General features: G+C 55.4%; 1 protein-coding gene across 8 annotated transcripts in view; it reads left to right on the top strand.

Annotated features, from left to right (window-relative positions):
- Positions 1-16,420, top strand: part of CLEC16A (C-type lectin domain containing 16A) — a 210,307-nt gene that overhangs the window by 185,358 nt on the left and 8,529 nt on the right. For 7 of the 8 annotated variants that reach the window (XR_003435087.1, XM_027117401.1, XM_027117402.1 and 4 more), the window contains one exon: positions 11,004-11,165. The exons of the other annotated variant lie outside the window; for it this stretch is intronic. Coding sequence is in view for 6 of the 7 variants with exons in the window: in XM_027117401.1 (XP_026973202.1) it covers positions 11,004-11,165 (162 nt within the window). In the remaining variant the exon portion in view is untranslated. The remainder of the gene's footprint in view (positions 1-11,003; positions 11,166-16,420) is intronic. 8 annotated transcript variants of the gene reach the window in all.

Raw genomic sequence — 16,420 nt, 5'->3', positions numbered from 1 at the left:
TGGCTCACAGGCCCAGCCGCTCCGCAGCACGTGGGATCCTCCTGGACCGGGGCACGAACCCGCGTCCCCTGCATCGGCAGGCGGACTCTCAAGCACCGCGCCACCAGGGAAGCCCAATGCTCAATATTTAAACATTGCGGAGCGCCTCGCTTGGTTTGCCAGTCACTGCCCTCCACACACTTCCTGGACGGGTCTGTAAAGCCGAGCATCCCTTCCCTAACTCTACAACTGGCATCTGATGCTGGTGATTTAGAGAGAGAGGGAAACGGAGCCTTCTCTAGGCAACCCCAAACCGGCAGTATTTCTGCCTGTTTTCTGCTGGCTTTCTGAAGGGCGGGAAGAGAGATGAAAGTGTGGAGACTGAGGTTTTTATGACTCTTCAGGTGCTCGAAAGGAGTTTTTAAGCTTTGGGGTCATGTCTCAAGTTGTCTTTAATTTTCCCATACTAGCTTCTCTTGGAGCTGTCTTGTATTTTAACGTAAATTTTGTGCTTTGGTTCTTATTTCTGGCTTAACAGTGAGACACTCTGGTCATGTTTAGGAAATGTCTGTCCAAGTACCCCCTTCTGGATACGTTCCTTCAAAGTTGCCTATGATGCAGAATTCTGTGAATCAATTCCTTTTTTCTGCTTGACACACATTACATAAAAGGAAAAGCATTCCTTTGGGGGGAGGCAAAAAACATTTGGCCCCAAGACATAATAAAATCATGCTTAAGGATGCAGCAAACTTTAAAGCCTCTTGGTTAAAGGAAATCAATACTTTTATGATGAAATATTAATAATATTAAAAAAAATAAGTCAGAACTACAAATGAAGAACAGCCGGGATGATTGTAACGAACGCGTTAGCTTAGCATTTGCAAGGAAGCACAAAGGGAAAGCACAAGGGGAAAACAGGAACCCACCTGAGAAGCTTCCCCAAGCCCCTGTAAGCCCCCTTTTCAGACGTCTTCCATCAAGAAGACACACACCTCTCCTTAAGTCCCAACATCATTGCCGAACATTTTGTTAAAGCCACTGCCTTTTGGAAATGAAAAGATGAATCTGAGCTGGAGAAAAGGCCACACACATGTGAGCACAGACACACACACACACACACAGCTGTAATGGCAACTGAGAAGGGAGAGCTAGGGAAAGCCACTTGTTTGACTACACAGTACCCAGCCGACTGTGTTCCCCTCCCCTTCCTCCAGGAATCACTCCAGTGGAGGTCTTTAAGAGGGACGAATTCATATTAGGTTGAACCATAGGAAATTTCTGATTTTATTGGTCATGTTGGTTGAAATAGGGGCAATTTCATATGGTTCCACAACGCACTCAACTCTCCAGTGAAGAAATACTAACAAACAGAACACAGTCTTGTGTGTCTTGAACCCAAACATAACAGATGAGATTTTAAGAATCTAGGTGAAAGTAACAAGAACCCCATTTTCTCATATACTGTTTTCATATAAATCCTTTAAACTCAGATATTTAAAGTTCCTTTAGAAAAGTCCTGTCTTGGGACTTCCCTGGTGGCGCAGTGGTTAAGAATCCGCCTGCCAACGCAGGGGACACGGGTTTGAGCCCTGGTCCGGGAAGATCCCACATGCCGCGGGGCAACTAAGACTGTGTGCCACAACTACTGAGCCTGAGCTCTAGAGCCTGCGAGCCACAACTACTGAAGCCCACGTGCCTAGAGCCCGTGCTCTGCAACAAGAGAAGCCACCGCAATGAGAAGCCCGCGCACCGCAAGTTACAGGAAGCCCGCGTGCAGCAACGAAGACCCAACGCAGCCAAAAATAAATAAAAGAAAGAAAGCCCTGTCTCTGTTAACTCCTAAAACCTTCATTCCTAACAGCTAACACGAGGAACGATTCTGCTCTGTGTTGTGTTGTTTTCTCTAGCGAGCTGAGCCGTTTCTTCTGTCACACACCCCATGTGTAGAGACCCTCCTAAAAATGAAAATCCCCAGTTCTTGCCTCATTGGGCCCAAATTCCAGGTACCATACATGCCAGCTAAGTAGTCAGAAGAGCTAACGCCAGCTGAACACTTAGACCATAGCAACTTGTTCAGTCCTCGTGGGCCCTGTGAGGTGAGCTGTTGTCACCCCCGCTTTACATGTGAGAGCCTCGGGCTTGTCCTAGCAGGGAGCGAGGGGACTGCAGGGGGTCCCCAGGGTCCCGCCAGGCTGCAGGGTCTCTGCCATTCTGAACCCTGACCCATGTTGGTGAATTCCTTTATTTTTGTGCGAATTCCTCAGAGGAGGCCTGCGTGAGCACCTGGCCTCGCCTGGCCCAGTGGGTGCGCCGCTGTCGGACTTGACTCTGAACCCTGCTTCCACGCCCCCCAAGTTCTTTGAACATTTGCGGGTACTTTGGCTTTTCTGGTGTGGCCCCCAACTCCATGGCTTCCAGCCCCCATGGCTGGGCATCGCTGTCATCTTGCCGGGGGGGGGGGGGGGGGGGGATGGGCTCTAGAGCCAGCCTCTCGACTCAGAAACATGGACGAGAAAGCTCTGTGTCGCCTGTAGACCCTGTGGGCTGCAGGCTGAGTCCCACACTCAGTCCCAGCCCAGCACCTCCTCTCTGGCCCCAGGGCCCAGGCAGGCTGTGCTGGGAGGTGAAAGGGCAGAGCCGAGGAAGGAGCCAGCGAGGGGAGAAATAAGACCGCGGCTGCGCTTGCCGTCTTCGGCTTTGTGCGCGAGGTCACGAGGCCAACTGATTTTTTTACTGTTTCCCAGCATCGAGGAGTGGTGAGAAAAATACGAACACTGCATCCTCACAACCTGAACCACAGCCACGGGATGAATTTTCTAATGAAAGGCTGACCCGGGGTACACCCCCACCCCACGGTCCTCATTCCAGCCGAGACTGTTGAAACGCAGGGCCCGAGTTTTGTCAGGGTGGACAGCCCTCCCCTCCAAATCTTAGATCTTTTTCCTAAAAGATGTCTCTTGAAAAGTGGACTTCTTTGAAGCACATCCGTGTGAGCCTTAAATGGCTTGGGGTCAGAAGGCACACACTTCAGGAGCTGGGCAGGGTGGCCTCGGCTGTGATGGCGCCGGTCTCAGCCTGGAGCAAAGGCCCACGTGGACAGGAGACATGCCTGGCTTGACTTGCCTGGGGCTGCCTGCTTCTTTTTTTAAAAAAGGGAGGTGAGGCGAGTTGTCGGCAATTTAAAAAATCAGGACGTTTTACACCAAAATCCAGATATCCAGCTTCTCTTGAAGAACAGGGAGCCATGGCCACGTTCTCAGGTAGCAGCAGTCAGGAGAGGCTGCGGAGCTGCAGTTTCCAGTTTTCTCCAGTCTCCACCAGTCCCTATCATCTCCCTGACACAGGCTGAATGTCCCATGTATCATGTTTATTTTCCTGATAGAAGAGAACGGTTTGTCAGTGCCCATGTCGCAATCCAACAAGAGGAAACAGATGGCGAGTGGGGGGACTGTCTGCCTTTCACCCCTGGCCTCTCCTCTTTCACCAGTGTTACCCGTCCAGCCCTTGGTGCTCGAGTTTGCAGCCTGTAGGCTCGAGGCTTTGAGATTCCCCCCTGACATGTCTGTGATTTTCAAAGGTAGCTTCTGCAGAGGTTCTAGAAAAGACAGGGGATGGGAAGCCCACCCTTGATCAGGCACCGTGCAGCCAGGGCAGTTCTGTTTTCATCTTGCATATAAACTAGAATTTCACCGTTGAGAAAAAAAGTTTGCAAAGTGCTGTGATGTGCTGTTATCTTTCCAGAACGAGGCCCCATCTCCAGCCAGGCAGCTGGATCTTCCGAGAAGCTGCCCTCAGGGACCTTGCCCAGGAGGGTGTAATGGGACAGGAATCTTGCACATGAACTGGGATGTCACAAGAGCTCGGTCACTTGGGACAGTGTTCCTAGAGGTCTTGGCTCCCGGGAAGCGAGAGCCAGGTGGTAACCTCAGCTTCCCCTCCCTGGAAGTTGTTCTGGTACAACTTTTCACTTTCCACCCACCTTTATTGTTGGACTCTCACCGTTTAGTTTGTGTTTTCGTGGCTTTCAGCATTTAGTATTTTCATTATTTAATAGCCAGGCATTTGGGTTTGGGTTTTAAAATACCAGTCACCTCAAATCCTTCCTGGAAGCGGGAGGTCTGTAGGAGCGTCTATAGGGGCAAGGCTGTGGGGTGAGGTTGGTGCCGTTCAGTGGTCACAGTCCCCGAGATGAAGTCTAAGCCCGTGGGGTTCCTTCCCCTTCAGCTCTCTAAAAGGTCCCTGTGGAATCTCCTACCTGCTCAGGTAGTTTTCACACTTTCCAGTTTTTAACCTGAAATAGTTGCACTTCAGTCACGTAACCAGTATCTGTTATATATAGTTATAGTGTGCAAAGCAGCACAAGCTCTGGACAGACCGAAGAGGTCAGCTGAGGCCTCCCTGCTCCTCGGAGGTTTAGGAAACCTTTGGCTCAGACCCCCAGTTCCCTTGCCTGCACACGTGCAAGCCTTCCCACCCTTTACTCTCACATGGTTCCGGCTGTTTCCAGGTCTTGGCCTTCACGTGTAGTCTCTGTGTGGCCTGGTGTGAACCCAGATGGAAACACAGTTCCTTCACTGTATCCACCAAAAAAAGTCCACTTGCACCACACAAGGAAAGAGTTGAAGGAGCATTTCCTAAAGATGTGGGGGGTCGTGGGGGTCACCTCCCCTATCTCAATTACCCCTTCTCCTCTTTCTCCTCACTTCACCTCTCCCAGCTTGCCCCCAGGAAGTGCAAGGCAGCTTTCCCTACACTGGAAGCTCTGGGGGCCGGCGAGTCCCTGTCCCTACAGAGCTCAGCTCACATCCCTGCCTTAACAAAGCTTTTTCCCAATTGTCAGCTAAGATTAGGTTCAACTACATAATAGAGAAAAACCCCAAAGAGTTTTATTTCCCTCTCAGAGAGAGGAAGCCTGTATGAAGGTGGTCAGGGGCTCCACAGAGGCATCAGGGACCCAAGATCCTTCCTGCTCAGTGCTCTGCTGTCCCTAATATGTGATTCATCCTCGTGGGCCATGACAGCTGCTGGAGTTCCAGCCATCACATTAACGTTTCAGGAAGCAGAATGGAGGAAAGCATACTTCCTTCCTTTTAAGAAGCCTTCCTAGAAATCAAACATATCACTTCTATCTCATTGGCCACAGCTTCGCCACAGGGTCGTGCCTAGCTGTCAGATTCTGTAATTGCAGATGGAGGGGAGAATGGGTATTGGGAGACAGCTCACAATATCAGAAACACTTTCTAAAACCCTCTGAACCCCAGAGGATTCCAGGTGCTGGCTGTTAAAATAATGACAGTTGTTTCCCAAAATAACAAAGCGTCTTTGCAGTCAAGTTTCTTATGCCCTTTTGGCCTGTGCCTTACGTGGGCTGACGGGGCCCCCAGGCTGGACAGGGCAGGCTTCGGGAGCACAGGGGAAAGAACCCGTTAACCCCACTGGCTGCAGAAACTCTTGCCCAAGCTGGCGCTGAGCTGTGTGAGCCTTAAAAGATAGGGAAGGGATCTGTGAAGACAGGAAAGAGGCAAGAGGGAATTCCAGACCAAGGGAACTGCCCAGCTGAGGCCAAGAGCAAGTGGTTCTTGTCACACAGTCTGAGATGAGACCTGTCTGAGCTGCTAGAGGCAGGCAGCCCCATCTCCACCGGCCCTCCCCTCACCCCCGCTGATTGGGGCGGGGTGAGGGTAGGGTTTGAGGAGGGAGCTGACAAAATGTTGCTGGAGGTTGGAACCCTAAGTCCTGCGGATCTGACCAAGAATCCAAGGATACAGAGCAAGAGATTAATGACTGAAATGCTGACGAGCACCCGGCGCGTCAGGTTGGGGAGGGGAAGGAGCCAGCTCACCCCCTCCCTCCGGTTGCTGCCACACGCGAATGGGGCCCAGCGATGCCAGATCTTTCTTAAAGAAGCCAGAAATCCAGACTTGTATGTACAGTCTCCCAGTGTGTGAATGGCGGTGCCTGAAACAAGCAGACAAGCACAAACACGATGTGAGCAAAGCCAGACGCATCTGCGGGCTTCTGGGCTGCGGTTGGCCGGCACTGGGCCCTGCCTGCCATGGCATCCTGCTTCTCCTGGGGAAAGCTTCGTGGGTGTTCCACCCAAAGACAGTGGTGTGCCCAGTGTATATTTGGGGTGCACTTTTCAGCGTCTTCTCCTTTGCCTATGTCCCAAAAAGGCTGTGGGGTTCAAGTCAAATTCAGATTTATAGGTGAAAAGAAAACTACTGGCCATTTAAGCCAGGAGACCCTCACTCACTGTACTGTGTTTCGCATAAAGACGTGAAGACTCGTGGAGAAGAGGGGGCTTGTCCAAGGTCACAAGGCCGTTTGGGCAGAGCTTCAGTTCGAACTTGGGGTTCTGACTCCCAGCTGGGTGCTCCCTCTACCAGTGGACCTAAAATAGAAGGCTGACCTTTTTGTGGTATTTTTGTACTTGACAAAGAACGGGGAGTTACTCACGAGTGCACCTTCCCAGAATAACTGTCAGAATGGGGCCAGAGGGCAGCAGGAAGACCCCAGCCTGACCCTGTGAAGCCCAGGGCTCCTGGAAAGCGAGGGGTGCATTTCACCGTTGGCCCGCCTGCTGTGGAGCTTGGCATCTGGCCCCAGCTGTGGGGAGGTTCTTAGTGGGTCCAGGGGAGAGAGCTTTGGAGGCCAGAACAGATCCCAGGGCTGTGTTAGGGACCCAGCAGCTTCAGCCTGCCCAGCTCCCAGACGTCTCGTGTGCCTTCCTTCATCCTCCATTCTTTTTTTGGTTCAAGATACTATTTGTGGTAGGAGTCCTGGAAAACTCAGACAAGCATGAAAAAATTAAACAAACTCACCACAGCAAACCACCTGGTTCTCCCACGACTTCTGCTTCAATCCCTCCAATCTGTTTGCTCTGCTCCCCGCACAAGGAGGGAGGCAGAGCCTAGATTTTTTTTTTTCATATATCTTTTATTTTTTTACAACAGTGGGAGCAGGTGGGACGTGCTCTTTCTAACCTTTTTTTATTTACTATGTCTTGAGCGTTTCCCTCAGCACTTCATCTGCTTTTTTTTTTTTTTTTTTTGCGGCTCGCGGGCCTCTCACTGTTGTGGCCTCTCCCGTTGCGGAGCACAGGCTCCGGACACGCAGGCTCAGTGGCCATGGCTCACGGGCCCAGCCGCTCCGCGGCACATGGGACCATCCCGGACCGGGGCACGAACCCGTGTCCCCTGCATCGGCAGGCGGACTCTCAACCACTGCGCCACCAGGGAAGCCCCACTTCATCTGCTTTTACGCCAGCATGTCTAACAGCGGCTGAGGATTTGGTCAACCCGGCGTAGGAGACTCGATTTGGCTTTTCCCTGATTGGTGGATGTTCCGAGTGCCTCCACCTCCCTGTCACACACACCAGTGCTTTGAACATCTGTGGACCCACCCACAGTGCCTTCCGCAGCATCAGTCAGGTTCTAGATGGGGAATCAGCCGGCTGGTGTGAAAACCCATACGGCCTTTGATACGCATCTCACAGGCTGTTCTTGAGACATACTCGGGGACGGCCAAGAATTTTATCTGCTGGAGGAGCTCTCAGGGAGACCTGTCTGTCTGTGCCCTTGTCCCATGATCTCTGGCGCATCTGTGCGTTTGCAAGTACTTGGCAGCCTGTGTGTGTTTGACTCGCGCCCAGAAAACCTCTCGGCTCCCCCGCCAAAGCTACTTCATCGAGAACTGCCTCCCCGGGAGAGGAGCACGGGGCCAGGTGCTTGTCTTGAGTTCTCTGCAGAGCTCTCCTGACCCCTGACATGTCAAACTGGCTCTCAAAGTGTTGCCACCTCGATTTGGGGAGGAGCCCCATGAAATTGCAAGGGGAGTCTGGGCACCGAGCTAAAAAACAAACAAAAAACTTCGCTGAGCCTTTCTGAGTCCCCATGCCATGGAAAGAGGGGAGGTGGATTTTTAGTAGCAGCAGACAAGGGAAAGATGCATTCAGTTGCCTCTGCTCAGCTAGACCCGCAAATGGGTGGAATCAGCGGTTGGTGATTTTTTTTTTTTCTCTCTAACTCTTAGCACCTACAGAAGGTGCACCGTATTTTTTGTCAACCTATGGCTTGACCCCTAATACGTTCTCCAAATGAAGGAACTTGAGTATCCTGACCTCAGTCTTAGCATCTCGTCTGCTACCCCACGCACTCCACCCTACATGTCTTACAGTAATAAACCAGGGCGTTAAAGTGCATGAGAGAGAAGATGTGTGTCTTTTTTTTTGGAGGGGTGGCTGCATTGGGTCTTCGTTGCTGCGTGTGGGCTTTTCTCTAGTTGCAGCGAGTGGGGGCTACTGTTCGTTGCGGTGCGCAGGCTTCTCATTGTAGTGGCTTCTCTTTGTTTCGGAGCACAGGCTCTAGGCACACGGGCTCAGTAGTTGTGGCACACGGGCTCAATAGTTGTGGCTTGCAGGCTCTAGAGCGCGGGCTCAGTAGTTGTGGCGCACGGGCTTAGTTGCTCCATGGCACGTGGGGTCTTCCTGGACCAGGGATCGAACCCACGTGCCCTGCATTGGCAGGCAGATTCTTAACCGCTGCACCACGAGGGAAGTCCCAAGATATGTGTCTTAAGAGAAGGGGTGGGTGACCACCTTGGCGACTGCCACGTCAATCCTTCGTTCTGGCTGGGGCGTTTGTCGGGAATGTGACAGGGTCGGCTTAGTCTCAGCTCTCTTACCACACTCTCCGGCCCCTCTGTTCATGGTTCTGATAAATAAGCAGCTCAGGGAAAACTGTCCTGACGCTTTGATTTGTTAAGGAGTGATTCATTTTCAAGGCAAGTAAACAGCTTGTAAACTTGGGGGTTTACCACTTGAAGTGATTAAGAAGTAAGCAGCTATTAAGCTGGTTCTGTGGGGCTGTGGCTGCCTGCCCCCTGGGAATCTTCCTGACTGGTGTTTGGATTCGCCTTGATGTTTGCCGTGCTTAATCAGAGGCCCTGCCACCACACACAGTATATCACAGGATGCCTCTTCCTGAGAACTCCAGCACGGTGATCCTACTGTTCTCCGCCGTAGGTGGGTGCGGGGAATTTACCCACCGTGCTCCCTCCAGGCCTCGCATCTGCATGCAGTCACATCGCCTGAAACCCGGGATGGCCTGGCTGGGGGTATAAATAGACCCAGCTTTTGATCCTTAGACAAAAATAATCTTACACAAACATTAGTACAAAAGAGCTTCTCCACGGTGGCTGGGTGTGGGTTCCCCTAAGTCCTGAGGTGGGGACAGAGCATCGGGTCCCCTAGCATGCGCCACCCCCCAGGCCTGCCCACCAGTGGGTGGAGGGAAGGAGGCTCAGGGAAGTGGGGAGACTTGCCCAGGACCCCGCGGCTGGTAAGCAAATGGATCAGTATGGAGCCCAGGCTTTCCTGGTGCCAGAGCCAGTGCCCCCATCCTCTTCCAGGCTGTGCACACTGTTTCCATCGAGGGCCAATATTTCAGGCTTTGTGGGCCGTGCAGCCTCTCTTGCAACGGCTCAGTGCTGCCATTGTAGCTTGAAAGCATCTGCAGGCAGAATGTAAGCAAAGGGCATGGCTGTGTTCCAGTAAAACTTTATTTAACAAACAGTCAGAGGGCCATAGTTCTCCAACCCCTGCTCGACACCCCGCTGCCTTCCTGAGTTCTGAGAAAGGCGTGGTCAGGCCCGGAGAACCTGCTGGAAGAAGTGTCAGTGGGCTCTGGGCCGAGTGAGGTGCAGGCGGCGCAGATGGAGAGCATGAGGTTTGGGGCCGGGGTGAGTGTGCTTGGGGTGGCAAGGCTTGATGTGACTGGCCAGGAGGGTTGGGGTCCCCACTCTCAGGTGGGAGGAGGACTTGCCCCCATCCCTGCCCTGTCTTGGTGCAGAAACAGGCTGGGGCACAGAGCACAGAGCTCCTGGGGAAGCAGCACAGTCTGCACAGGCTCCTGGGAGCGTCGACGAGTTTATTCCTTGGGAGCTGTCCCGTGTTCTGTGGATGGAATCGGAAGCCGCGGCCCTTTAGAAAAGCAGGCTGTACCAGGGCAGGAGTCACGGTCTGGGAAGGCACGTGCCTACCGGAGGAGGGGCTCCGGCGGCTCGGTCAGAAGGGCCCCCTCCCATCTTAGAGAACAGCCTGCTCCCACCGCGTGCCAAGCGCCGAGCAGGCTGGATGGGCCTGCTTGTACCCCCCTTGTTCTCCCCTTGTACCCCCACTGCAGCGGGGTGGGGAGAGGCCGGTGACACACAGCCCACCGGCAGCTGGGAAACGACACTGGGCACGCGTCCTAGTGCTTCTGCTGGTGAAGCAGGGTTTGCCCAGGTCTGCAGGTCTCCAAATTGTGAAGCTCCTCCACTCCCCCGGGCTCTTCCCGGGCTGGAAAGGCCGCAGGCCCCAGAAATGTGCAGTCCCCGTCTCCAAACCTGGAGTTGCTCTGAGGGCCAAGTGAATCTCTGTGATTGCTAACTTTTCACCAGAGCTTTCCTTCTTCCCACCAAACTCGCCACCAGACCCGCCAGGGCAGAGCAGATTCTCTGGCAGGGAGCGTTTTCAGGGTCTCCCCTCCTGTCCAGTGCGGTGTTAAGAGCCCCTGGCAGAACTTGAGTGTGTGAGCAAAGGTCCCGAGGTTCGGCCGTGAGGATGTCCCAAGTCCCTCTGTGAACTTCACCAGGACGCCTCTGAGCCCCGAGGCTGTGTGTCCCCTTCAAGGGCGCAGCCGGCGCGGTGCAGAGCCAGCGTCAGCACCGATTAACGGCTCAGCCCCGCCCCAAGCCCCCCGCACCCCGGCTATGGCGGCTGCACCCTTTCCCTTGAAACAGCTTCGCAGCGTGTCCAGGTCAGTCCCAGGCCCGGCGAGCTCAGCTGATAACGGGGAGCAGAGCCAGACTCCGAAGGAGGCTGCTTTGTGTCACTTACCGCCACCCTCACGCGGAGGCCGCCAGCCCAGCCTTCGCGGTGGGAGCTTTCCCAGGGGGCCACACGCCGTCCCTGGGGAGGTGGCACCCCTCCCGCCAGGCCGCCTGTCCCTCCCGCCGGGTCACGTCCCCGCCTTGTCTTGCAGGCTTCGCCGTGGCCCAGTGCATGAACCAGCACAGCTCATCCTCCCTGTCCTCGCCGTCGCCGTCTGCCAGCGGGAGCCCCAGCGGCAGTGGGAGCGCCAGTCACTGCGACTCGGGGGGCGCCCGCTCGTCGTCCAGCCCCTCGGCCGCCCAGAGCCCTGCAGGTATTGGCCACGGACACGGTGCCGTGGGGGGACTTGAGGGAACCCTGCGACCCCTCCACCTGAGAGCCCTGACCCCCAGCTGCTCCTCACCACCGTGTCTGGGGACACTGCCACTCGGGGTTCCGCATCTGCTGGGACGTGGCTGTTGGCGGCGGGCGGCTGGCTCGGCTCCCCGCAGGGGAGGAATCACTCCCTTTGCAGGCTGGCCCACTGGAAGGCCTCCCCGGCGGCAGGTAGCTGAGCCTAAATTCTCCCCATTATCACCTCCGGAGTCTTAGGTGTCACGAGGAGGGGTCTCCCAGACGTGATTGTTTGAACTCTGGCGAAAGAATCGTGTCTCTGCTAATTTTGTTTTTCTCCTCCGTAACACACCAGTTTCTTCTTTAAATGTTTGGTGCAGTCCACTTGTCTGTGACGAGGGGGTGCATCTTGCCGCCCTTTTGAGAGTCTGTCAGGGTGGGCTAGAGTCACATCCTGCCCTCCTGTAACTGTCACAAGTGTAGATGTGGCACGGAGAGACCCCATGAGCAGGGAGCCTGGAGTGAGACGTGTGCGTGGTCACCCTGTGCTCTGAGCTGCCGTGAGCCCCTCGCACGTGAGCACCTCGCCGCAGTGCCTAAGATCCCGGGAGTGCAGATGCCGGCTTATTTCCTGAGCAACATGGCCCCAAAATGCAGCCAGAGGAGCAGGGCCTTGAGAGCGCATGACGCTTTGCACCCCGGTGGGGGACCCGTGGTTCTGGAGGGCCCCGGACATCTCTGATTTGAGAGATCACCCCATAACTCTGGTCTGCGCCCCCATTTGGGAACCCTCAGTGTCCTTTGCTGTTCCTGCAGGGTCCCATCCAGAGCCTTCACCCATCATATTTCAGGGGCACCTGTGCAAACTCTTGTTAAGTGATGGATCGATGGGTCTTGACAAAAGCGGTGCTTCAGGGCGGCAGCCACCACGGCGCCAGGAAATTGGGGGCCCCTGGCCACCGTCCACTCGGCACCAGAGACAGAGATCCCCTTGGGCTCCCGCACCTCTCTGCGGAGTTTTCAGCTTCCACTTTTCTCAGCAAAGGGTTAACCCCGCCTGGTCTCTGTGCCTGTGGCTCAGGGCACCTGTTGCCTGCAGCCCCTCCTTCCTCCTCCCACAAGCATCCATTACCTCCATCTCCGACTGACATTCATGGGGCCCCGGCAGCAAGGTGACCCTCAAGCCACCTCCCATAAACCCCCGTCCACTCGGCACCTGCTCCGCTCCCTGCCCCAGCCCAGGGAAGATGGCTGCCCTGTCTGAGCTATTTCTGAGCCTGACTTAAGGTTGGCTGTGTATCCGAGCAGTTGCTGCTGCTGTTCCCAGGCTCGTAGCTGGGAAATTCAGACAGAGCTTTCTCAGAAGCCAAGATCAGCCCTCTGCCTCCCCCTGAAGCCTGGTCTCACGCTGGCTCTGGGAACCAGAGTGCAGGGTTGTGTGTTTATGTGCTCACGTGTGTACCCGCGTCCTGCCTGCATGTGCACGGAGTTCTTTGTCTCTGTGTGTGGACCCAAACACACACACATACTTACAATTGCATTTTGGCTGAAAGGTCCTTCCTGGTGCCGCTGTGTATGGCTTTTTTCATTTTTAAGGAGGCACAGCCAACAGCTAAGCGAACCGATGAGCCATACACTTCTTTGCCTAAAACTGAAGCCGGCAAAGACCCACATTATGAAAATCGTGCCTGGGTGTGCAGCTGTCCACCTGACCGTGGGCCCTGGGGCTCTGCACCTTGCCCACCTTGCGCCTTACACTAGTTTCTTTGTTCTTGGCCTCCCTCAGCCCCTCTATCTCTACCCCCACCATCCCCTGCTCGGTGCCAACGACATGTCTTCTCAACTCAGAAACGCAGGGGCTGTTAGCCTGGCTGTCAGGTCGATAAGTGATGGTCAGGCCCCCGGGTGTCTGCTCCCGATCGGTGTGTCCCTGGCAGGCCTGCGGAGGCAAGCGTGCAAGGCCCCATTTTTTATGCTGCCTGACAGTAAAAGCCTGGGGCCCAGCCTGCCTGTCCAAATCTCCGTAGACGCTGAAATAACTCACCTTCTGATGCAGGGCCGTCCTGTTGGGCGGCTGGCGCTTCCCTCTCCACTGAGGAGCCAGCTGTTGACCCCTGGAAGGAGAGAGCACTGGTGCCCACGGACTGGGGTGGCAGATCTCAGGAGGACCACCAGTCCCTTCCTCTCAATGCCGAACTTGCAGGCCGGCCCTCGGCCACCGGGTGCACCCAGAGGACACCACGCGGGGTTTCCGTGTTCCCTGTAGGGCAAGTCTACCCAGACGGTGCCAGCGTCTGCCTGTCCTACCGACCCATGCTGGGTGGAAGAAGAGAGGCAGGTTTTTGTCGGGACAGGTGCCTGGTTGACGTCAGCCCAGGGTGGTGGCCCAGTGTTCAGGCGTCTGATTTGGAAGCCACCAGACTTTCCACCGCATGGCCTGGCCACCACCTGCCAGAGGCAGCATCCTTGGAGGGCCAGCCGGGGCCGCAGGATGGGCCAGGGCCTCTCCTCCACAGCCCACCCAGCCTGGATGGCAAACAGCTGCAGCCCAGCCACGGAGCCACTTGTCCTCAACGTGGTTTTGGAGGACACGGTGCAGAATCAGAAGCATTCCTGACCCTGTGTTTCCAGAGCTTCCCGGAGTCCAGGAAGTTCTTAGAGTGGAGAGCAGCCACCAGGCCCTTTGCAGCCGGGGTTAGCAAACTCCAGGGGCTTCTTTGCTCTTGAAGCCACACTTTGCACGTCAGGGTTCGGTCAGGAAAGCACCTGAGAGACACCGTCTACCAGGGCATGAGACAGGCCCGGTTTTCCATGTCTCTGCTCCATTGGGTCGAAACCTGGAATCGCACAGGGATACCCGTAAAAGCCAGGGGCAACCCTCTCACTCTCAGCCATTGATGTGGCCTGCCCCCTGCCACCCCGCCCAGCCCTCTGGGTGTGCACCCACCACGGGGCGTCCCAGTAGGCACTGCTCCCAAAACCCACGTGTCAGGCACGGTGCTCACAAATACGTTACAGACACCCCCTTGTTGCGTCCTACCACCCTCCCGCCTCACACTGTGCTGTTGAAAACACGGGGGCTTGGAGAGGTCACACAGCTTGGCCACGCGCTGCAGCTGGTAGCAGGGGGGCCCAGATAGGGACACAGCCTTGGCAACCCAGAGCCCTACTCCGCCTCCTGAGACAGCCCAGCGGAGCATCGCTTCGGTTCCTAAGTCTGTCCCAGGTGCCTCCATGGGGCGTCCCTGAGACCTGGGCCCCGGGTTCCGATCACAGTTGGGGGCCGCCTATGAAGGGCGCGCATCTCTCCTCCCCACACGACGGTTGCTCTAGAGCCAGATGAAGAGCCTCAGCCCATTCACAGAGGCCCAGGTGGCTGTGCAGCCCCAACCGGCGAAAGCAGGGCTATGCAGCTCCAGGTGGGGGGAAGCCCAGTGGTCCCCAAATCGGCAGCAAAATGGACGCCAGACGGCCGCCTCTGCCAGTCCAGATGGGTTCACCCCCAGATAAGGGTGTGAAACTGTTCTGATGCTCGGTTGTGTTTTCCGCCCCCGCCCTCTGTCCAGCCCAGGGGACCTTAGCGTTCCCTGCCTGGGGTTGAAAGAGGCCCACGCTTATCCCTAATACAGATTTCCTCAGCTTCCCATGGGGCCTCCAGTCTGAGCGCCTCAGGCCTTGTGGACACCAGGCCTGATCTCAGAAGGGTCCCTCTGAGCGTGGCCCTCCACCTGCCAGCCCCGACACCCCACCTAAGAGGCTGTTCTCTCTGCCTCTTACTACCTCGGCCTTGGTACCCCACGCCACCCGCTACTATGCACATGTCCTGGGCCCAGAGGGTAGCAAAGCATGGAAGGCACAGGCTGGCAGGGGAGGACCACACAGATAAGTGTCCAGTTATAAGCTGTGAACTGGAGGCTGCGGGCGGGGCCAGAGACTCCCAGAGAAGGTGTCACTGGAGGTGAAAACCCGAGGATGAGTGGGTGACTGGGCCAGGGCTCCCTGAAGAAGGTGGCCTTTGGGTGTCGCACAATCCACCGATGCCCAGCCCGGAAACTGCCTGGTGACGAGTTGATTCCTTTTCCCTATCGTTCTGGGATCTACCTATCAATTCCACTCTTCCACATACAGACCCAGGGGGCGGTCTGTGTCTGAGAAACAGCCCCTATGCCCATCAGGGCCGAGGCCCAAGTGCCGGCTGCAGGCGCAGCGCAGGCAGAGGGACCATCACCAGAAGGGGGAAGCGACACCGCCTAGAGGTGCCACCGCGTTGCCAGTCGCCCAGAGACACCCTCTGCGCTGCTTCTGAGTCTCCTTCACACACCAGAGGCACATGGTAGACCCTTGTGAGTGGCTTCTCAGCAAGTACAGCCCCTCAAATCGGGGCCAAGAGACACCCCAGACAGAAAGGTCAAAACTGAATTCTGTGGTAACCAAAGGAACCAACCAGAAGGAGTTGGGGGCAAGGGTGTTTTATTTTCATTGTTGATTATTTACCTGTTAAAGCTGTGCCCAACAGGGTTTACCGTCTGGTTTTAACACCTGATGCACGAGTCCACCTGTTCCCATTGTCCTTTAAAGACAGTGCCCCGAAATCCTCTAGTCTTTCCCGGGAGGGCTGGGCGCCCCACAGTGTGGAAAAGTCCAGGAACCTCTTGCCTGCTCATCCGGCATAGCCAGCCTCGTGGGCCTCGGCTTGTTCCCCAGGGAGAAAATTACGGGGTTGGAATCGGCATTTTTCTTTCCTTAAACATTTTATGGTTTTGAGAAGCTGAAATTGCAGAAAACATATGGCGGGAAAGAGAAAATAGATCCAATTTTAGAACCAAATGTAGGATCAGTAGGAATACTTTAGAAACATCTTCTGGGTTATGCCTGTACACGCGCGCACGCGCGCACACACACACGCACACACGCACACACACACACACACACACAGCGTGGGATTCTAGTAAGAAAGCCGTCTCCTCAGCTAAGAGCTCCGTGACCTACACCAAGTTCCTCAAACAGCCACTCTGCCTCCAATCTCCAATCTGTTGCGTTTCACAGGTGTTCTGGGTGAGCCACTTTGAGGAGGATGACAGAAAATCGTTTGTTAAAAAATGAAGTCAGAGGCTTCCCTGGTGGCGCAGTGGTTGAGAGTCTGCCTGCCGATGCAGGGGACACGGGTTTGTGCCCCGGTCTGGGAAGATCCCACATGCCGCGGAGCGGCTAGGCCCATGAGCCATGGCCGCTGAG

The sequence above is a fragment of the Aethalodelphis obliquidens genome, unplaced genomic scaffold, assembly GCF_003676395.1.
Source record: "Aethalodelphis obliquidens isolate GAN/ISIS:26980383/991018 unplaced genomic scaffold, ASM367639v1 scaffold18, whole genome shotgun sequence".
NCBI lineage: Eukaryota > Metazoa > Chordata > Mammalia > Artiodactyla > Delphinidae > Aethalodelphis > Aethalodelphis obliquidens.
This window is presented reverse-complemented; position numbering and strand designations above follow the sequence as displayed.